At 23.1% G+C, this 24,690-nt stretch overlaps 5 protein-coding genes across 8 annotated transcripts; 3 read left to right on the plus strand and 2 right to left on the minus strand.

Annotated features, from left to right (window-relative positions):
- Nucleotides 1-5,057: 5,057 nt before the first annotated feature.
- On the minus strand, nt 5,058-6,996 carry LOC128963493 (endochitinase-like). Its single transcript, XM_054310006.1, has 2 exons — nt 6,151-6,996; nt 5,058-5,915 (listed from the first exon to the last, which is right to left on the minus strand). The coding sequence occupies exons 1-2, from the start codon at nt 6,916-6,918 to the stop codon at nt 5,130-5,132; spliced, it is 1,554 nt and encodes a 517-aa protein (XP_054165981.1). The 5' UTR covers nt 6,919-6,996; the 3' UTR covers nt 5,058-5,129.
- A 1,503-nt stretch (nt 6,997-8,499) lies between these two features.
- On the plus strand, nt 8,500-9,524 carry LOC128963177 (uncharacterized). Its single transcript, XM_054309672.1, has 3 exons — nt 8,500-8,602; nt 8,674-9,227; nt 9,302-9,524. The coding sequence occupies exons 1-3, from the start codon at nt 8,560-8,562 to the stop codon at nt 9,452-9,454; spliced, it is 750 nt and encodes a 249-aa protein (XP_054165647.1). The 5' UTR covers nt 8,500-8,559; the 3' UTR covers nt 9,455-9,524.
- Nucleotides 9,525-10,661: 1,137 nt separating this feature from the next.
- LOC128963159 (uncharacterized) lies at nt 10,662-11,721 on the plus strand. The gene is made up of 3 exons (XM_054309650.1): nt 10,662-10,776; nt 10,867-11,423; nt 11,501-11,721. The coding sequence occupies exons 1-3, from the start codon at nt 10,734-10,736 to the stop codon at nt 11,651-11,653; spliced, it is 753 nt and encodes a 250-aa protein (XP_054165625.1). The 5' UTR covers nt 10,662-10,733; the 3' UTR covers nt 11,654-11,721.
- A 626-nt stretch (nt 11,722-12,347) lies between these two features.
- Nucleotides 12,348-13,870, minus strand: LOC128963503 (uncharacterized). Its single transcript, XM_054310017.1, has 3 exons — nt 13,647-13,870; nt 12,684-13,398; nt 12,348-12,551 (listed from the first exon to the last, which is right to left on the minus strand). Exons 1-3 carry the CDS (start codon nt 13,868-13,870, stop codon nt 12,348-12,350), a joined length of 1,143 nt encoding a protein of 380 aa, XP_054165992.1.
- A 4,566-nt stretch (nt 13,871-18,436) lies between these two features.
- Nucleotides 18,437-22,270, plus strand: LOC128963085 (uncharacterized). 4 transcript variants are annotated; one of them, XM_054309555.1, is made up of 7 exons: nt 19,266-19,327; nt 19,876-19,931; nt 20,555-20,570; nt 20,839-21,229; nt 21,316-21,438; nt 21,524-21,677; nt 21,748-22,270. In XM_054309555.1, exons 4-7 carry the CDS (start codon nt 20,882-20,884, stop codon nt 22,176-22,178), a joined length of 1,056 nt encoding a protein of 351 aa, XP_054165530.1. In that variant the 5' UTR covers nt 19,266-19,327; nt 19,876-19,931; nt 20,555-20,570; nt 20,839-20,881; the 3' UTR covers nt 22,179-22,270. The 4 variants fall into 4 exon arrangements, with proteins under 4 accessions (XP_054165528.1, XP_054165530.1, XP_054165527.1 ...); XM_054309553.1 differs by lacking the exons at nt 19,266-19,327; nt 20,555-20,570 and adding an exon at nt 18,437-18,689 and having other exon boundaries at nt 21,748-22,269; XM_054309552.1 differs by lacking the exon at nt 20,555-20,570 and having other exon boundaries at nt 21,748-22,269.
- The last annotated feature ends 2,420 nt before the right edge of the window (nt 22,271-24,690 follow it).

Consider the following 24,690-nt stretch of genomic DNA (forward strand, 5'->3'; position numbering starts at 1 on the left):
TATGTGGTTTATATATAAGTAAAATATGGTCTATTTCTGTCTCAAAATTACGCCATTTTGGGTTTAAATCACTAAAATAAGTGAAACATTTAAAGAGTGTTGGCGTCGATGACATGGATTCAAATGGTTGCGAATCTATCAATATTTCTTCACTTAAATTACTATTGATTGTTACGACTGATACCTGTATTTCATGTGATTTTCTCACATTTAATGTTATATTTTCAAAGAGTTCATAAATTGTAGGTCTTTTAAGTTTCAATTTGTTCCACATTTGAGTGTAAATAGACTTTAATTGATCCATTAAACGGTTGTTATTTTTGTTATTTTTGTCATTTTTGTCATTTTTAACTTTACTAATTAGATCCATATATTGATGATATGTATTGTTATAAAATGGATCCGTCGAGTAATAGAGACCCGTGTTTTCCACTGACATAATTGATTTGAAACATAATGTAATTCCCGGTATTTTACTGACTTTAAGTCTACCAAATTCAGTGCTCACTATTGTCCTTCCGCTCAAATAGTTTTCAATTAATAGTTTTACTTGAAATACAAATCCACACAAACAGCTTATAATAACTAACAGTTTTATACAAACTTTAACATTTTTTTTACTTTTAAATATTTTATTATTCGACTTTACATTCATATTGTATGTTCTATATATATATTATTAAAAATTATAAATAGTAATTTATAATATGTAAAATTTATACTAATTTACCTGTAAAAAATTATATTATATTTAATTTGATTTTTTAAATTCTAAATATTATAAAATTAAAGTAAAGTAAAGTACAAATATATTGCTTTTTCAAAATATATTTTTTATTACATTTACAAGTATTGTATATTAAATTTTTATTTTGTCAATAGATAATAATATATAAATTATTAACATAATTATATGGTATTGTAGACTGTATTATATTATTATTATTTAATATTTCTTATTATTTAAATACAAACTTTTTATCTAATAAATCAATTTGTTTTTTGTATATTTTATCAATTTTATTGTTATATTGATTATTGTTTATGAATATCAATAATATAAGTAATTTTTAATAAAAAAAACATTATCTCTTCAGTTTTTTTTATAAAACACATTTAATAACTAAAAATATATTAATGAATTTTATTTACTATATAACCAAAACCTCTGACAAATATTTTTATTATTTATTTATGCCATTTATATATAATATTTGTTTTTTGTGTAATGATATTTATAATTTTTTCTTTAATAATTTTAATGCATTTTGTAAAGCTATGCAATTTAATCAATGCATAAAATTATAAATTATATTTTATTAGATATTATCAAATGAAAATTATTGTAAATAAACTACAAAAATTATTTAATATATTATATAAAATATATTTACTGTTTAAATACAATAATTTAATCAATATTTTAATTTGTATTTTAATTGTTATAATCATAAACATTGTAATTATATTTATCTTTAAACCGTTGTTTGTTATTAATATCTTTATTGTTGTCGGAAATTTTGCTTTTAATAGTTTTCACTTTTCTATTTGAATTGTCGATAAAACTTTGCACTACTTTCGATATAAAGTTGATTATATAATCAAATGTCAATATGATGGACATCCCTAACCACATACCGAGTAGACCACCGAAGTTTGACACAAACGATATGAAGTAGACTTCTGGTTTGTGTTCAAATATTTGGTCGGGTAGTCGACTGTGCTCTACATGAAACTCAATATTGTCTGCCCGACCTCTGGTCTCAATTATATTAAAATCGTAAATCCTTTCAATACAATTTTCAGGACAAATGTTTTCGCATTTTATCAACTGATAAATCTGTTTTTTGATACAATAAGTAAGTGTTGTGTTAGTAAGTGATCCAAACTTTTGTTTGATATCTATTAAGTTAAGTTCATTCAGGTTTTCATAATATTCCCGTCGGACCAGTTGTTCAGGTATTTGTGTCGTTTGAATTTTGCAGTCTTTCTTTACCCAATCGTCCATACATTTTGTAATACAATCACTTCTCAGATTTATGTGATTTGTGGCGTTCAGGTCATAGTTGTGACATTTGGTCACATAGTTTGGCGGCAATCGCTGGATCTGTATCTCCGCGAAAGTCAGATGTAGTTCGGACGGCATTTTTATTTTAACAAAGTTTTCTTTGTTGAGCGCAGGTATCATATTAGGCGAATGTATACTTAAATCATATTCACCTAAATAGGTCTTACTCTGTGGAAACCAGTTTTTGTTTTGTGGTATTCGTGCAAAAAAACTTTGAATACCGATCTGAAAGTGACGCCATTTCTCATATAAATCACTGTAATATGTAAAACACTTACGTATGGGCGGTGTGGTTGTCATTGACTCTACCGGTTCCATATCATAGACAGCATTATCTCTTTCTTTACCATTGATGAACGCTTTTTCTGTATTGGCGTCGACAACAAATATAATTGGCTTTTGATTATTACTAAAACTGAAATTATTAAACAAGTCTTGAATGGTTGGATTGTCGGCATTCAATCGGTTCATAAACTTAACGAAATATGTTTTGTATAACTCGTTTATTGCCGTTTGGTTTTCATGTTTTTTTCCGCCATAAGAGTCGTACAATTTCTTGTAATCTTCAAAATCGTCCTTAAATTGTGGATATCTTTCAACAAACTTTTCCATCGATAGGAACGTCGGATAACAGATAGTAAAGGCCGGGATTTTACTCTCTTTTAGTCTCTCGATAGATGTGTTGACTACAGTGCGGCCACTCATGTATTGCATAATTAGTGTTTCCGATTGATAGACAAATCCAGTCAAACATAACATAAATACAAGACATCGCAATAAAAATTCAAATTGATTTTCAATTTTATAATCAAAAATAGATTTCATTAATTTTGAAAAATTATCTTTAAATTTGAATTTTGTTTTATTCTTAATAATGATGTTATTGGTGTTGTTGTTGGTGTTGTTAATGTTAAAATTGTTATTAACATAATTATCGTTATAATAATTGAAGCTATAATCAGGATAACCATAACTGTTAAAAATTTTGTTATTATAATTATTATTCTCATTATTAGCGTAATCTGAATACGAGTTAATCGCAAAGTTTTTGTTATTTATGAAATCAGTTTTATTAAATAGATTGTGATATCTTTTACGACCAAACATTTTATAATTTACTTTAATTAACTGATATTATTTAAATAATGAATTAATTAATTTGTTATCTAAAATTTACTAATTTATTTTAATAAACAATAAGATTTAAGATATTAAAAAAGTAATAAACTACTAAAATATTTCATTTTTATAATATTGACTATTTTATTTACGATTTACATTATTTAGTATATTGGATAACATAAATAGCATTATAATAATAATTACTTTATTGATTTATTGTTTAGATGATAATGTATGCAAATTATATGATTGTTTACGAAAACAGTTTATTTGTTGATTATTTTAATTGTAAAACATCTAAATATTAAAATAAATCAATATTAATAGAAAAATTAATTATAAATATAAATGAAATAAATACGATAATAAATTTTCAATTGATTTTATGTGTAAATACTGTACATATTAATACGAGTAAATAAATTATCTTATACATTAATTTAAAAAATAGTTTACTATTAAAATTGCTAAACAAAATATAAATGATTTTATGATATAAGTGATAATTATTGACTGTATATTATTTTTTTATTATCTGCATTTGTACTTTAATGTCATTTAATAATAATAAATATATTTAAGATATTTGAAAACTAATTTTTTCCCTAAATTTATAATTTTTAGAAGTAATTGTTATTCAATTTATTAAATATAAATTATTATTTAGAAAAAATACAACAAGAAAAATTTATTTACAAAATATCTCAAATTTTAAACAACTTAACAAATTTTTGTCTATAGATTATTTGTTCAATTTAAAATATAGTATTTATTTAAATTGTCAGCAACACAAAATACCTTGACACATTATTTTTATGACATTGAAATTTTCATTTTTTAGTGTTCAAGATCAATTTATTCAAAAACTAATTAAAAATTTTAAAAATGCTTAAACACTTGACAAATTAATTTTAAATAAGATTAATATTGTTTTTACAGAATTCAAATATCTCTTATAGTTTTTTGAGATATTCAACATACCTGAGCTAGCCTACCAGTGCTTATATACATTTTAAATAGTCATACCATTGTAAACGTTAGCAAAAACCATAGTTGCAAATAAAATATTATTATTGAATTCTAATCCAGAGAGAAGTTATTCTCATAAAACTAGTACCGACTATTTTGCGACTGATTTTATTTTATAACAATTTTTGTACAAAGCATTGAATCAATTTTTAAATTTAGATACTAATTGCTTAAATTATAGGCTCTATCTTAAAATCAGACCGCATCAGACTCCCGACTCATAATGTTTTATGAATATCTATTAAACTATATTTTTAATATAAAAATGACCACAAGTGGCAAAGTTATAGATAATTTTAGACTCAATATATTTATAATTAATTATTTTTTATTTACTCTTATGATTGGCCAGATTATTGCATCAGACCTCTTTTAACTGGTCTTATGCGGTCTGATAGTAAGATAGAGTCTAAATTATACATATTAACAATTAATGCATAGCCTCTCTCTCTCTCTCAAAAATAATTCATTAATTTTTTCATAAGTGATTACATGTCCTAATAATTGGTAGGTTTGTTGGTAAGTGTTGTCCACTTTACTATATTGAACACGCGGTCCCATCTGATGATTGCTCCTGCTTAACAATAGCACTATAAAAACATTAGTTTATCGCCAAATGCTAAAAAGTTTGCCGGTTTGACAACAATATCATAGAGGAAATTGTAATTAAAAAATTAAATAATTTTAAAGTATTTATGCATATTTATAGTATTGTTATGATTACTCCACTTTTAGCTATAATACAATAATTTAGTACCTAATAATAAATTATTATATTATATATGAATTGTTAAAATTGCAACAAAAATATGTTGAAACAAAAAAAAATTACTTATATAACACAATATAAATTTTATTTATTAATTTAAAATTCAACAATTTTAAAAAATACAATTTCATAACATTTTGATTACATTTTACAATAAGGTCGTACTTTGCCGTCGGGCCAAACACATTCAGTTAAGTCCTGATCCCATATTGTACCCGAAGAACAGTCTTCAAGAGTAGCCTTTCCGTTGATACACCAATAATACTTATGACAATCCGGATGCGGTACAAACTTGGCACCTTTGGCGCACTGATCATCGGGAGGTAATGGAGATATTGTAACCGGTGCAGGTGTACCAGTTGAACCGGTTGGTCCAGGACTCGGTGTTTCAGTGTCCGATGTAACCGGAGCAGGAGTTGGCGCAGGAGTCGGTCCTGGATTTTTAGTGGTTGCACCGGTTGGGTCTACTATTACCTGATAACCGTCTAATTTATTTTTCATTACAGTTAACAATGGATTCTGTTTGCCGCAAATACCGGTGAAGTCGTCCAAATCGATAGCCCAAACCATACCTCCACCCATACCCTCTTTCTTAACCCAATCCATTTTAAGTCCAACAGTGGTCTCATCCTCATAACCGACCCATTGAGTATCTTTGTAATCATAGGGACATTTGCCCACATTATCCATATTGTGTGTCCAGTCTTTTTGGACGCATATTTCATAGTAGGCTAACATTCCCGAAGCATTGGTATATTTTCCAGGATTACCTCCGCCATAGTTGGGTGGATCCCATCGTTTTATTGGCGCTTTTAAACCGTGTTGTGACTTATCACCCAAAGTGTATGATCTGCCATAAAAGGGAATACCAACTATAAGCTTATGTTTGGGGGCACCCATTGTATGCCATAGATATGTGCCATCATTCTATAAAATATAATTATTTAATTAATTGCAAATATAATTTTACAATTTATCAAATGTTTTTTTAAAATAATAAATTCAGACCTAATAAGTACAAAATTACTCAAAACTAGTTATTACTTATTGTTTTTTAATTAGTTTGACATTTAATAATAATTTGATAAAAACATATAGAGTTTATATAAAAATAGATTTTTATTTTTTAAAAACAAATGATAAGTATTTATGATTTACTTACAATATTGAGTGCTTCGTAGGCGTATTCATCAATACCGGGTCTCTTATATAGTGGTGAGTGTACGTCAGCAAAACCGGCCCAAACACCTCTTAAGTCATAAGACATGAGATGAATTTGATCCAAAAGTTGACCCAATTGTTTCACTTCATAGCCATCTTGTAGACGAAATTTAGGTATGGGTACGGCAGCCGTTAATAATAGGGATCGACTTTGTTTATCAAAGGCAGCTCTCAACTCTTGTACAAGTAATAAATAGTTGGCTTTATCACCATAAGCTCCCTGTCTATCACTGGCACCGGGATATTCCCAATCGAGATCAAAACCATCAAAACTATATTTGTTCATTAGATCGACCACTTGTTGAACAAACTTAGATCTTCTAGTTTTGTCGGAAACCATTTCTGAGTATTGTTTGCCGCCCTCATCCCAGCCTCCAATAGCTATCATTAGCTTAAGTTTGGGATACTTCTGGCGCAATCCAACAAATTTTTCGTAACCCTTGTGAACGATATCATAATCGGGATCAATATGTCTTAAATCATAGGTCTTGTTGTCCAAACCGATGAAGGAGTAGATAACATGAGTACAAAGATCACCCGGTATGTCGTCGATGTCATAATTCATAGGTTTGGGTCTATGATAGGCCCACGCGCTGTAATAGCATACTATTGAAGCCGGGATTGTCTTCTCACTTGATATTAAATTAATATTCAATTCAACCAATAATATCAATGATACGGAAAATAATAAATTTAGTATTGAAACCATTTTTGTTTTTTAAACACTAAATATGTTAAACAAATATTTTATTATTTCTTTAACTTATTGGTAAAAATTTATCTAATGTTTTCTACTTTTATTTTTCTAGTTTATCTACTAATATATTTAATGCTATTTTTTTTTATTTTGCTGATTAGTTATAATCAATTAAATATTATTAAAGTGATAACATTAAAATATAACCTATAAGTTGTTTATTCATATATTTTTTTTATCTAAACTAAATGTTTTATTTTCTTTTGTTGAATATACAGGTATTGTGTTTTGAAATAATCAAATCTTTAAGCATTATTAAAAAAGTCAATTGTGGCGGATCTTGTTTGACAATATGTTATCAAAGTCAAGCTTATGGATGAAAGCCAATTATGAGTGACATTAATGATGAATGAGATATCAAATTAATTAATAAAAGTTAATATGAGAATCAATATTCAAAATTAATTCTCAAAAAAATACATAAAAGTGTAGTTTATTTTTACACATAAATTACATTTATTTCATTAGTGTAATGTATAAAGTCTATACTTTAGACAATCAATAAGTTTATAAAAAAATTATTTTCATTTTTAATTTAGTGTTATATATAATAATAAATTACATAATATTATTTATATAATGTCTAAATAACATCAGTTATTTGCACAATTATACTATATTATACTAAAATTATGTATTAAAAGACTTATTAAAACTATATTAAAGATTTATATATAATTTATTTAAATATAATGAAATGCATTTGAAGTCGTTTTTCTATCAAAGGGTTATCAGATATTATTCAACATTTGAATACTCTTTTCATACGATACACAACTCGACTGTCATATTGTATATCATCAGGTCTTCCAAAATATCATCAAAACTTTGATGATTTTATTTATCAAAACAAATATTAAATATAAAATTCATATTTTTATAATAATTACAGTACTATTTTATTTTATAATTTTACAAAAACTATGTGTCAATTAAAATATATTAATTACAATATTTAGAGTTACGAAAATGGGTGCAAGTATTTTAAATTATTATTTCATCAATTGTTAACAGTTTAGATCAATTCTACTGTATATATGCATAGATATATTGCAAATATATTTGGGTGATAATTAACAAAATCAATCATTAATACCTGAAAACACTTGTTTGCCATTGAAAATTGATATATGATAGACTGTAGCTTAAATTACTAAATAACAATCACATGTTATTCATAAAATCATTCAATCATTTACAATAAAGATTTTTAGCATGAAATATAACAGTGTTTTAAAAAATTAAAAAATTAATTTTATCAATTTATATAATAAAATGATGTAAAAATAGTACTTACTTGTTAGTGTCAATTAATTATTAAGTTTATTATATATGTAATAAATTATAACAAGTGTTTAAATAATTATATATTTAATATAAGAAAATCATTAATTATTTTATAATATTGATGTATAAATTTATATATATGTCATAATTACTATACAAATGGAAAATTCTGTTCAAATTAATTAATTTTTAGCCACAAATTTTATAACAAAAAAGGTATATAAATGTTTGAAATTTTCCAAACAAAATATCAGTTAAAGTTTTTATGATTCAAAATAAGAAGTTTTAACCATAAACTAAATAACAATGTTGTTTAAGTCAATCGTATTGTTTGCATTCGTATGTTTGGGTATGTTATATAAAATATATTTTAAAAATTTTAAATTAAAAGTATAATATATATATATATATATATATTAGTACGCTGTGACCCTGGTGATGATACCAAATATCCCATCACATCCTTCAAAGATGAAGATATACTCAAAGTTCAGGGACAGGTCATCAAAGACGCTATTGGATGGTTGCTGAAGACTAAAGAAGAGACATTTGGTTCAGTGAAGATCTTGAATTATATTAACGATCACATCAAAAATATGGACAACAAAATGATGAATTGGGCCGAGGGTTTGAAAAAACAGGGATACCCTGAAGCCTACGATATTTTCCAAAAGATTCACACCTCTGTCTATACAATTGGTTTCCATAAAGCTTTGGCTAAAATACCTTTAATCAAAGACAGTACCGAAGCGGCCGACGCCACGGGAAAGTTTGCAGTCACTGCACGAGTCATCGATTGGCGCACAGATGTCGACACTAAGAGACGAGAGGTTGAGCCGACCAAATGTGGCGATGAAAAGACACTTTGGGATCAGTTGGCCAATGAAGTCAACAAATGTTTAGATACTTTAGACAAATTGATCCCCCAATTGAAGAATATGGGCAGTAATTACTGGGCTGATAGACATCAAGAAGTATATAATTTATTAATTAAAAATATTTTCTTAATTATTAATTTAATTTAATTAATATTTTATTTGAATAATAGATGCGTGACTTCATTGGCAATAACTTTAATGATATGATAAAGAAAATCCAGGGTATAACTGACCCGGCTAAACGGACTCAAACTGTTTGCATACTCGTTGAACAAATCCATTTGTTGAATACTGTGGCTTCAAGCAGACCACCGGCAAAATAAATGTCACATAAATCAACAAATAATTTATTTTTAGTACAAATTGTTTAAGTTTTTAACAATAAAGAAAATTGCAATTAAAAAATTGTGTGCTATTTATTTAATATAAAATATATTCATAAAAAGAATCACTTATTAAAATTTATTTATTTTTAAAATATTTTATTTGAATAAATTAATTTTAGAAAGTTTAGAAAACTATTTTATAAAAACTGCTTTTATATCTACAGTATATTTCAATATTTATTAAATGATTTTAAATGATTTATAATTAGAAGCAAATTTAAGTACAAAAATAATTTTTTAACAATATGTTAAAATTAATTGCGTATACTTAAATTACATAAAATTAATAATTAAAAATATTATTATTTTATACCCGTTTTATACACTTTTATTGTAAAATAAGAGAAATAATAAAAAAGCATATTATAATATATTTTAAAGTCTATAATAAAATAAATTATTTTTAAAAATATTTTATATAGTTGTTTACTTATATAGTTGCAACTGTATAATTTTAACTGTAGACAATTATACAAGATATTTAACATATTATACAAAATAATTGTAAAAAGTTAATTTATTTATCAATAGGTAATAATTTGTTAAAAGTAAAAAATATACTTATTATAAATCTTATAATATTGCCGATTAATTGACAAAAAACTTTTTTTATTTTTATAAATATTGTGTTTAATTAAAGTTTCTGTTTATTTTGTATATATTCATTATTGTACTACAAATCTAATTTAATGCATTAAAATAATGCAAAACTATATTACATAACCTATATATAATTCATAATTTTACTAAACAAACAATTGCATTTTTTGTACTGAAAATCAAGTGGAAGCTAAAATTAATAAAATTTATCTTGAACATTACATGTATATGATAAATATTAAAGTAATAATTTTAATAACTAATATTTTAATTAATTACTGTACTATAAATTAACACTGAACTGATCAATAAAATCTATTATTGTGTTTAATATAAATGACTAACAAGTGTTTTATAAATGTTTTATACAATAATAAAATACAGTATCAATATATTATAATACTTAAATTATTATTTTGAACTTATACTTAAAATAAATCATATGATTAATGAAACTGCTCCCGGAAAATTATGACCAATAAATATGTTTCGATCAAAATTTCGACATAAAAAGTCTATTGAAATTTATATATAAAAAGCTAGTATTTCATGAATTAAAATATCAGTGAAGTTTTATGATTCAAGATTAGAAGTTTTAACCATAAACTAAATAATAATGTTATTTAAATCAATTATTTTGGTTGCTTTTATGTGTTTGGGTATGTTATTGTAATGTTATGTTTAAAAATTTAAAAAATAACTTAAAAATAAGCTTAATAATAATTATTTTTATTATTATTAATTGTTAGTGCGATGTGACCCTGGTGATGATACCAAGTATCCAATTACATCGTACAAAGTTGAAGATATACTCAAAGTTCAGGGAGAGGTCATCAAAGACACTGTTGGATGGTTGTTGAAGACTAAAGAAGAGACATTAGGCTCAGTGAAGATCTTGAATTACATTCACGATCACATCAAAAACATGGACAACAAAATGATGAATTGGGCCAAAGGGTTGAAAGTCAAACAGGGTTTGAATGTTGCGTACGATATCTTCAATTATATCAATCGCTGGGTCTATGACTTTGGTTTTCATAAAGCTATGGCTGAAATTCTTATTATATCAAATAAAACTGAAGCCCCGATAGCTGTGGCCAAGTTTGCTGTCACTTCACGAGTCATCGATTGGCGCACAGATGTCGACACTAAAAGACGAGAGGTTGAGCCAACTGAATGTGCCGACGAACAGACCCTTTGGAATCAATGGAAGCATGAAATCGACGAAACTTTGGAAACTTTGGACGATTTGATCCCAAAATTGAAATCATCGAAAAGTAATTACTGGGCTAAACAACATCAGAGAGTAATTATTATTTTATTTATAAAAAAAAACTTTTAACATAATTTCAATCAATTTGTTTAAAATTAATTAATTAATAGATGCGCGACTTTATCGGAAACAATAGTCCCAAAATTGATAGTATGGTTAAGGGTATAACTGACCCGGCTAAACGCACTAAAACTCTATGCATACTCGTTGAACAAATCCATTTGTTGAATACTGTGGCTTCAAGCAGACCACCGGCAAAATAAATGTCTGATATATTATTAATTTAATTAATTGTTTTCATACAATATTAATTGGACAATAAAAATTATTAAGCATATAAAGTATTTAATTTATTACTATTATTATTATACAATAATTATTAAATATTAATAGTTTACATGTAATAAATTTATCTACCTAGTAATATATATATATATATATAAACCTAATAACCTAGCTAGTTAAATAACTAATTAATTATAGAAAACATATTATTTAGAGAATTAATAATTTAAGTAATAAAAGATTTTTTTTTAATTTTAAATATTTTTAACAAGTATTTACTATTATATAATATTAGAAACTTTTTATATTAAAATAAGAGTATTACTGTATTATAATATATTTTAATTAATGTTAAATATTGTTGTCAAAAATATTGATATTATTTTTAATTTATAATATAAAGAGTGAGTGTTGTTTAAAGTTGTTTATTAATATCAGATATTTATTAATGACTAGCATTATATAAAACTACAGTAAATGTATACATTAGATTATATCTCATCATAAAATAAAAAATAATTATGTTTTCATAAATATGAGTATTAAATATAAAGTATTATACGGTATAAAACGTAATTAAATAATAAAATTAATTATATAATTGTCATAACTCAAACCAATTATTTAAATACAGTTTTTTTAAATATCTTAAACTGAATGTTATTTAATTAATTAATAATTAATTTTTTCATCAAAAGCATCGCTATATTGTATATCGATATGATTTATGGGACACTTTTCTTCTTCATATTTCAAGTCTTTGTATTTGAGTTTTAATAAGTTTTCTTTGATTTGTCTTTTTTTGATTGCAATGGCTATAAGCAATCGATAGGCCCATCCATACAACCAGTGGGCAAATGAAAATCGCAACATTATCTATCAAATTGCAATTATTTTATAATATTAGTACAACAATAACTTTATGGGTACTGTTATGTACCGGTAATGTTAGTATTTAAAATGTTAAACAAACAAACAAACAAACAAATTATGTGAATAACACTTTACCTGAAAATTAAAGTACAGATAATAGTAGGAAAGTTTGAGAAAAAATGAGTCTAATTTGATTTTATGTGGTATTTTCAATACAGGATACCAATAGCTGATAAGTGCTTCAAAACTAAGGGATGGATTTATAGTTTTCAATGCCAGTGTAATACCGTTACCCATATGCCAACCCATATTGTTTTGAATTTCCGCATTTTCAAGCACTGGGCGATAGTCTCGTTCAAACAATAGTCGACATAACTGTCTGTCTTCATCCATATTTCCGGAACAGAGATTATATTTATCATCGATTCCAATACAATAACTGATTACACGCCACATATAACACAGATGCTCAATGTCTTCAGCACTGGCAGGTCGTAGACCACATTCATCTGGATATAATATGACGGGTCCAATGAACGCCCATTGAGTCATCACAAAGTCATATTGATTGAGCCATAGTTTGTCTTTAACTCCATCAACATTTGGTCGACTATTCATCAACTGTGCCACACGTTTATGCATTGCCCGCACCTTCAACATAGACTTGTTGGCCAACGATTGCTTATCAAACGGATTACTTTCGTACCAATTTCTCACATGAATTAGTGTCGACAGATATCTACGAAAAAGTTTGGCCACAGTTGACGAGTTTCCGGTTACTAACAGTGGCGCCAAACCCGACGGGATTTGGATTATCATTAGAAGTCCAATAAAGTGTGCGATATATAAACTATTTAAGATTTTAAATATAAATAACTATAAATATAGATTTTCTTAAATAAATATAAAATATATTATTATTATTATAGAGTAAATATTTTAAATAATCACAAAATTTTTGAATCTATTTATAATTATTAGAAAAAACTTTAAAACAAATAATATTTATAAATTATCTTAAATAATAATTGTTGTATTATAAACATAAATTAATTTTTTGTGTATAAATTTTAAACATAAAATTAAAATATACTTTACCTGACAAAATGTTTGCGCGCCAAATATATACAGCGCTCATATTTTTTTAAATCAAACCAATTAGGCACTTGATCATGGTCAAATTTATCAGTTATACCATCCTCATAATAACCATGATTTTTTAAATCATTATATCGTTGTTCAGCACTATTGGTGATATCACTTTGTTGTCGTTGTTGATGATGTTGTTGTTGATCAATAACTTGATCCAAGTTCACTGCCATAACTTTATTCACTTTCACTTTATATCAAATAATAATAACTATTTGTTTAATATTAGCTTATAGACAGATATTTTTGAAAATTAGGACAAATTTTAATACTATTATATTATTTAAATCTTTTAAGTCTTGACTAAAAAGACAAACTATATAAAACTTAATACAATATTACACTGTTTTCCTCAACTTTATTAAATAACTAAATTTTTTATTGAGTATGTGTTATGTGTTTACATTAATCTCATAAAATAATGAATATTAGTTACTATCATATATTCTCTTTTAATATATTTATTTATTGAGGAAAACATTTATTTAAAATGTTTACAAATAAAATTACATATATATTGAATATATACAAAATTGCTAAAAATTATAAATATTATTATATAATAATTACTGATATTACCTTAATATCCGTTTCATTTTAATAGCAAACAATGTGTGTGTTATATGTTTTTGTCGTTGAAATTTATATAATAATTACAAATATTGAGATCAGAGTCAGGAAATGTATCATTTATTTACAAATATTTACACAATTATATGATACTGTGTATCAGTCAATAGATAAATTGACACAAAAATTAGTTGAGTGAAACATCATATTATAAATTAAGTCAATAATTTTTGTGTCTTAAATACAATATATTTATTAAAATAAATAAAATTTGAAAGAATATTTAATAACAATTATTGTAAAATCATTGAACAAATAGTAAATTAGTAAACAATGATAACTTGATATCATATAATATCTTTAAAATACAGTTGAAATTTTATTTATGTATGTTTTATATTACATTCAAACACAACAACAACAAAATATATTTATTAACTATTGTATTGGTTTTAAAAAACAATAAGTATTTCCTATTAGATGTTTGAAAGTAATAAACTTATAATGACATCAAATATCAATACACAAACAATTTAAAAAACAGGATTAATTTTTTTATTGTAAAATTTTTAAAATATAAAAGAAATTGGTTATTATAGTAATTGTTAAATATTATAACTTATATTGTATTTTTTTCTAAAAAAGTTGTATTTTAGTTTTATATCATAATATAAAACTTTTTCCTTATTTTACTTAATTTTTTAGTTTCATTCATGTGAAATAGAAAAAACATAATTATTTTTATTAAGCAAAATAATACTTATATAATGCTTTAACATATAAATCAAGAAAATAGTATTTTAAAATTAATATATCAATTAACACGTTTACTAAATTATAAAGATTCAATTAAATAACTTTCACATTTAGCCTGATTTTTAAGATTAAAACAATAACAATATATTTTAGTAATAGGGTTAAGTTTAATTATTTATTATTAAAATAATTATCTGTAATACATATGTAATATTATACAGTGTTACATAAGTATATATTAAATTATGTCATATTTTATTTTATGTATAAAAATGCAAATATTTCTAGATTTTAAATGAAGATCTTGACATTACATTATAAAAAACCGTTTTTATGTTTAAATCGATATAATCTTAAATATTTATTAAATTTCACATAAACATGATATACGTGCATAACTTTAATTTGAATTTAATTTTCTATAATATTTATAAACAACAAAAATAAAATCACATAACTTTTAATAAAATTGAATTCAATAACTCCTCTATCGATACTAACTTTGTTATCAAAAAAAGTATTTTTATTAATTAAATGCAAATGTTTCATAGATTTAGCATTCAATTCAAATATGATTTTATTTAATTTTTTTAGTAATTAAACGCTTATTTTCCATATTTTTATATTGACAATAGCATCTGTACTGTATTTAACATATGTCTCATATACTTAATATTAGGGTTAGAAAGATAAAAGGGTTTTAATTTTGATTTTGTATACTACAGTATAACACTGTACAATGCATTGCTTGTATTTTACAATTTTGTTCAACTAATAGATACTATGTTAAAAAATTTATAAAAATTATTTAATTAAAATATAATTATTTAAAAAACTCATTATTGATATAATAAACATATCGATAATGTTATTCAAGAATAAGAATAAAATAAAAATGAGTATAAAATCTATTATATAAACACGGGTTTTGTATTATTTATACGCTATTGTTTCAATCAATTTAATTGTATTTCACGTGCTATTATACAGTAATTATATAATACATTTGTATAAATATCATTATAATTAGGTTAAGGTTGCGAAGGGTCCATCAGATTAGGTAACGGGCGAACACTAATACAATAGATTAGATTAAGTTAACATTTATATATCCTATATTAGGTTAGGTTAAATTGAGATTATTTTTGCATAAATTTTGTTTACTTTTATTTTATTAATTATAAAGATACATGTTCATAGCGCGTGAAATACAATTAAATTGATTGAAACAATATCGCGTGTAAATAATACAAAAAACCTTGCTTACAACATAGACCGGTCCAAATGAAAAAATATCAAATCTATTATAATTATTTCTACTATTTTCTAATGTTTTAGTTTTTGATATTAGGTGGCGCTAATTATAAAAATGTATGGCATTTTTGCTTGTGTATTATACATTSTATCATTTTATTATACAAACATTTTGTCTTAGTTAACCCAAATCAATATTATATATGTTTATCTAATTTTTAAATAAATATATCACAACTTGTGATTCACGGCTTTTGTATTTGACTTATAATAAATTTTAAATTTATATTAACTAATATATTACAGCAATGATTTAATTATTAGACGGTCCCTTACTTAAAAACAGTTTATGAGTAAAATAAACAAAAAGTTTATAATAAACAAATAAATTACTTATTTTTATATAGTATTACTGTTATATATTTATTATTATTATTAAAAATCATTGAAATTACGATTTAAATAAAACTTTTATAAATTTAATTTCAGTGAATTTTTATAAAAATAATCAAAAATCACTAATCTATGCAATAATGCAATAGACAAACACAGAGTATTTACAAATCAAACAAACTATTTAGGCGTCGTTCACATATTACGTTCGCACTTTTTAAGAAATCTAGACCCCCTCCCTCCCCTATGTTCGCAATTGTTCGCATGTAGTGATTTAAAAAAATTACGTTCGCATGTCCCTAACCGCTACCCCCCCACCACAAGAAATAAAATATCTAAATGCGAACGTTCTTAAAGACTATACCCCTCCCCTCCCCCTCGTTCGCAAAAGTTCGCTTTGGCCAACCCCCCCTCCCCTCAAGTTCGAACGTAATATGTGAACCACGCCTTATTATTATAATATTTAATACTTAATACTAATATTTATCAAATACAGTACATCTGTAATTAATGTTTAAAATATGTTTTAAAATATTATACGTCAAAATAATTGCAAATATAAATATAATGTTGAAATTGTTTTTAATGAATAAATAATTTTATCATTTTATAGTTTTTAAAAATGTACATTATAATTATATTATTGATATTTGATTTTAAATTAATAATTAAATTTTATTTGAAATATATGAACGCCATTTGTTAATTTTTAGAAACTTTTATTATATTAATTTTTTAATCAATTTATAACATATATATTATACTTAAATATATTACAGTGCAATACTTTTGTATGATTTTATGTATCCATGAATTTTCATTTTATCTCTTAATTTGATATATATATTAGTCATTATATTATAATTAGGGTTAGATTGAGATTCCGAGGGAGGGAAGTTCCCAAATAAATTCCCTCCAATTTTCCCGGAAAATATGGAAAATATATTATATTCCCTTCCTTAATCGTTAGAAAGGGAAAATATAATTTGTCATACATTAAAAAGTACCTAATCTATGTGTTTCATTGGGACCAGTATGTTAGTAATAACTCAATCAAAATATGATTAAAATATTATTAAACATTTAGTAAAAACATTAAATACATTTTGTAGACATTTACTATACAAACGTGTTTTTAATTAAACATTATGTAATGTGAGTTAGTGTATGATAGGTGGTACCACAAGGAAATGTCTTCCCAGGGAATTCCCAGGGAAGAGGGAATATAAGGAACTTATGGAAAATAAGACGAGGGAGGGAATCTGATCTAACCCTAATTATAATATAAATTTATAAAATCATATTTACAATGAAATTATTATTTTACATATAATTGCTTTTTAAAAATCTACATTTAGTGCAATCATTTTATTATTTTAAAATAACTACTAAAATAATATATTGTATTTTAAAATATTTAATTTAATACATATAGAAAATGGTAATAAATGTTTCAAAATTATTTTATTTATATAAAATATACCGGTATTTGTTTAGAAAAACAAATTTATACATTTTTATTAAGTAAATGTAAAAGTTAATGATATAAAATAAAATAAAATATATATTTAAATAGTCTTTAAATTATAATTTTAATATTTTAAAAAAGTTATATGAAAAATGACTAATGTTTAAAAATTGATTATATAATGATTATCATACATTTATCCAACATTTATTTTTACTGTCAATTCATTATAAATTACATTTATCAATACATATAATAAAACACAATTCAGTAATCAATTGTTTGTCACAATATTATATTTGTTATAAAAAATAAATTTTTTAGTGGCAATTATTAAGCACAGCTGTTAAGCATAGAAATATACTGTACTTAACTGTTGTTATTTGAGCAAAACTTTTGAATTAATGATTATAAATCAATTGATTGAAGCAATCGTGACTATAATTTAAATAAAACAATTTTATTTTAAAAGTTACAAAAAAGTGATTATAATAAAAGTACAGTAATTTAATCGGATAAGTATTTTGATAGTTGTGGTCACATCGATATAGGTATGGATTTAGATATTAATATTTGGTAATTAGTAGACTTTAGAAAAAAGAGGACAATTATCAGACGCGCGATATATTAAATAAAATTAACTAATTTGCAAATAACTGAGTTTTAATTTATTATTAAATTATAAACATATATATTAGTACTAATATAAAAATATTATAAATAAAAAAAATTGTTTCATTTTTAACAGAATCTATAGTTAAATTAAATATTGAACTGTATTGACGTATTGACTGATTATAATATATACTTTATTTGTTTTTGACATTTTTATAGACAATTTATATGAAAAAGTAAAAACATGATAAATACAATTCTAATTTTATTAGTTAATGTAAATCTCAGGATAACATATATTATTAAATATAGAGTGGGAATGATTGTTGACCTCTTTATTTGGTAAGTCTAGTAATGAGTTTTCAGCATATGTTCAAAACATTTGACCTTGCTTCTATAAATGAAAATAAATTCAATTAATTTTTTTATTATATACCTTACATATATAAATTGATAGACAATCCAGATAAATTTTTAACTTTAATTTCTAAATTGTCACAATTATTATTAAAATAAAAATGTACTAAAAATGTGTATTATTGTGTAGTGAAAAGTTTTCGACTACCAATTCATAGTAAGTGTAAAATATATAATCATTTATAAAATATAATAAAATTATTTATTAAATAATAAGTACAATAGTAAGTACAATACAATACAATTGTTTTAAAAAATCATAATATTATATCTTTTTAATATTATTTTATAGTATATAATATATTTATTTTCTCATATTGTGTCATATTTTTATCAATAGTATTAAATGAACTAAAGATTAATGTTATTAATTGTTATCAACATTAATACTGTATTGAATCATAATTTATACAAATATGAATAATCAGTGATTCATATTATTATATTATTATTAATATTGCATTTTTTAATAAATTGCAATTAAAAAAACTATGAAACATTGTTACTAAAAAATTACAGTATTTATAAATATTTCTCAATAGTAGTTGACAGTGTTATTAATAATATCAATAATTTTGTGTTATATTTTGTTTCTTTCAATTAGAAATAAAGCAAATAACTATCAAAGAGTTATTTAATAAATATTTTTTACTAAAATTTTTACTAAATGTTAATAAAATTGTATTTACTTTATAACATTTGAAGGCTATCTATTGATTGTCCGATAAAAGATTACAATTACGAAGGACACCACTCTTTAGGTGATTATCTCATTGTTGTCTTTATTATCATACGTTTTAAATAAATGTCAATTATTTTTCTTAAATATTCCTCTTCTGATGTCATTTTACTTTATTTTTTACTAATTATAGACTATTTACAAACTCCCATAAAAATAATCATATATTATATATTTTTATTACAAACACTATCTATAAATACAATACAATTCAATATATTCAATATATTCAATAATTACAAATTATAATTACAAATTATTTTTTCAATAATTGACAATTGCTATTCACTTTATAACAATATTGTCTAATTATATAATTTATTTTCATTATATGACATGATGTTTGAAACACAAATGTTAATAACTTTTTATGTTTATTTCTATTAAATATCTTGTTATAAATTTAAATATATTAACAATATATCAAAAATGAGTTATCTTTAATTATAGAAATTTAATTTATATATACAGTGTATTATACACCGTATAATGTATAATAGAATCTGTAAATACATAATAATATAAATCTTTATGTATTGATATCTGTATTGAATTTTGTATTGAAATCATAGGTAGTTTTAATTTTCCTTGTTTTTTGCTATTAATAAATATTTCCCATTTGTTTTTACCGGTATATTAACACAGGAAATGCTGTTTTACCGTAAGTTTTCAAATACCAACTGATATTTTTTTTTAAATATTAATTATTTAGCAAAAAGTTAAATTATTGAAGAAATTATTTTCATTTTATTATATAAATTAAGACAGAATAATAGACACGTAGTCTTTAATTTTTATTGAAAGTAAACTTATAATAATTATACTTAAAATATGATTTATATTTATTATTGTTATTAATAATATTATTGTTTATTTATAATAAGTTAACTATTATTATAAAATAAAAAATTTAATTATTTTAATAACAGAATTTTGTTACAAAAACAAATCTAAAAATATTTTGCTATTATAATGATTGATAACAAAGAAGTAAAAGACTTTGACGAGACATTCAATAAGATATTGTCAGCACTTTTGGCAGAAAAATCTTCAGATGAATTAACCGAAGTAACGAATTGGGTAAAGGAGTGCATAAAATACAACGTTCCTCACGGAAAACGTAACCGCGGGCTGACTGTTGTGACCACTTTTCGCATAATAGCTGAACAACAAAATAACAATAATGTATCCGAAGATGACATTGAGTTGGCCCGTGTGTTGGGCTGGTGTGTCGAGTTTCTTCAGGCATACTTCTTGGTGGTCGACGATATGATGGATCAGTCTATTACAAGACGTGGACAGTTATGTTGGTATAAATTGGTTAGTAATTATTTGTAAAATTATTTTGTAATGATAATAGTTTTTTAATAAATTTAAATTGATTTAATGATTTTATTGAAAAATAGGATTATGTGGGACTAATGGCTTGCAATGATGCGATACTCATTGATCAAGAAAATTATCACATTTTAAAATTATTCTTCAAAAATAAGAATTATTATTTAAAATTAGTGGATTTATTTCATGAGGTTTTTATTGATAAATATTATTAATCATAACTAATTAATAATAAAAAAATTTAAGTTATAAAAAGTAATATTTTTTATAAAACAGATATCACGGTATACATCGTATGGTCAATGTTTAGATACGGCATCTAAACCCCCGAATAAAAGCCCACAATTTGCTAGTTTCAGTCAAACCCGTTATAAGAATATTGTTAAATACAAGACATCCTATTATTCATTTGTTTTACCCGTAAGACTCGGTAAGTCCTTAAAGTTATTTATAATAATTTTATTTTTTATTTAATAAATTTTTTAAAAACTAATCGACAGCTATGTATATGTCAGGCGTTGACGATGAAGACGAGCACAAGAATGCCGAAGAAATTCTTCTAAAAATAGGACACATGTTTCAGGTTCAGGACGACTATCTCGACTGTTACGGTGATTCGGCAATCATTGGTAAGATTGGTACGGATATTGAAGAGGGGAAGTGTTGTTGGCCTATCATTAAGGCTTTTGAAGTGTCCAATGAAAAACAAATGGCAACTATTAAAGAAAACTATGGCATCAAAGATGGCGATTGTGTACAAAAAGTCAAAGAAATCTATAACGAACTCAATATTAAAGACTTGTATCACAAGGAAGAAGAAATGCAATACAAAGATATTTGCAAATTAATTGATGAAATGAAAACTAAAAGTCAATTGAATTCAAATATATTTACTGACTTTTTGGCTAAAATTTATAAAAGACAAAAATGATTACAATTATATTCAGTTAATAACATTTGATTATCCATAAAAACAAATTGTTATAAATGATTAATTATAGTAACTATAAATGATTTTGTAGTTAGATTTTATTTGTCAAAGTTATAAGATATACTTTAATATATAGATAATTTTTTAAGTACGGATTACAGCTATTAAAATTGATTTAAAAACTATTTTTAATTATAATAATCTAAAGAATGTATTATAAGTTATAGTAATATTTAAATAAATATATTTTATATTAACTACAATTATTGTTAGTAAAATAGCATTATTTTCTAATGATTACTATTTATTCAAGGATATAATATTTCAATTTATTACTATTAAAATATTAAACAAGAATATCAGTACTATTACATTATTATTATCACTATTTATATTTACATTTTAATTTTATTTATTGAAAGTTCCTTATTTGCATTAATTTATACAAATTATATAACTTTAATTGAATACCGTAAATCAATTTTGTTTATTTAGACTATATTTATTTTATCAATGAACTATATATTTAGATTTATAAGTAGTTTAGAAAAATTTATAAAACATAATGTTATATATATTTTACATTTATGGTCAAATTATTATAATTGTGTACAATTAATTTTTAGTAATCAAAACTTTTGCTATAACATTATAATAAAGCTTCACATTATATACACACTACTAAAATAACTAACTTAAATAATTATATTCATAAATAGTAAAAAAAAAATTCAAGACAATTTTACATTTAAATTAAATAAAAAATGTTTGTCTAATTTTTATTTTTTTCTAACTGGAAATTTTAGGGAAAATTAAATCAATAAAATTCCTATGAATTCATAAATAAACTAACTTTTAAAATGTTAGATTGTAATATTGATTTGTCTAATTTCTATAAAAATAACTTATCGATTCAATTGAATTTAATAACTATAAATATTAAAAGTTATTTATATAATACTAAATTAATAATATAATTAAAATTAGATGATAAATATCTATTAGTTCTGTAAATTATTATTATTATTTTTTTGCTAATAATAATAATAAACTTTTTTCTTTGCTTTGGATTATTTAAAATGTTAGTTTTATATTATTTCTAAATTATAAATAAAATGTTAAATTTTTACTTAAAACATTTAATATATAGTAAAATCTATTTAATATAATAATATTATTTATTTTATAGGTGAGGTATAATATTAAATACTGTAGGAGTTATATATTGTTTACAATTTACATACAAACTTTACATTATACTGTCTATTAATATAGCATTGTATTTAAAAGTAAATAATTATAATATTAAATAAATAAAATTTAAGTTAATATTAATCAAACAATAAATTATTGTCAAAACTGACACAACACCTATTCAATACAGTTAATAAAAATTAATTTTAAATATAAACAACACCTTTTCCCAATTTACTATTAATATACTTTAAAACAATAATATTTTTAAAATATTAGAAATTCAATGTAAATTTAATAAATTAATCAATTATAAAAAAAACTTGAACTCAAGGATAGCAGGAATTGTAAAGCAATAATAAAATAAAAGCGAAAAAGTAGTTTTTGGGCTCAAATGTATTGTTAACAAATTATTTTTAGATAATACTGGACATAGTATACAATGTTATAAATTCAATTACAAAATATATTTGTAATTTTTTCTAAAAGTTGTCTCAGAAACAATGTATTTATGTTTTTAATTTTAATATCTAATATTTTTTCCCTATCTTACAATATTGTCCAGACAATTAGTGGACATTTAACAACACTATAGTAATATATTATATATTGTATTATACTGTACTATTCACTGTAATACACAGAAATTTTAATTAATGTATGATTTCAACATAAGTAATGTACACTTTTATGTTAAAGTTTTCATCCGATTGTTGAGATTAAAACTTTAGTTAAAAATATATTATAAGTATTTTATTAAAATTATATTAGTTTTATATGTTTAATATGCTTTTATTTTATGTATTTAATATACATTAAATATGATAAACAACTTTTATTATTTACTAAAATTTTAAAGTTGATTGAGTTAATTATTTAATAAACAAATTGTAGTGTATTTTAATAATTTAATAATAAACTAGATTACATCTTTGATTGTTTCAATTTATTATTTTTAATATGTGGGCTTATTTTATACCCATTTACAAAAATCAATGAAATTTACATAAAATATAACATAATTTTTATAACTATTTCAAAATTTTGTCTTTAAATGTGATATAATTATACATGAAATTAAAAGAGTCGCCTAAAAACTAGTTTAAACTCATGATTAATAGTCCATAAACTACTTTATGTTTTATTTAATATGTTTTTATTTCTCAATTTCAACTGATATCTAAAATACACCTTTATTTGTAAATGATGTAACAATTTTTTTTAAAAAAATAATTAATTAATTTTTAATCTAAAAACTATAATGATATATTGATACAAATTTGAAATGATTTAATTGATATTAAAATATAATGTTAAA

Source organism: Oppia nitens, unplaced genomic scaffold, assembly GCF_028296485.1.
Source record: "Oppia nitens isolate AA-2021 unplaced genomic scaffold, nextdenovo-longstitch-racon4-pilon3 scaffold7_pilon_pilon_pilon, whole genome shotgun sequence".
In the NCBI taxonomy this organism is placed as follows: domain Eukaryota; kingdom Metazoa; phylum Arthropoda; class Arachnida; order Sarcoptiformes; family Oppiidae; genus Oppia; species Oppia nitens.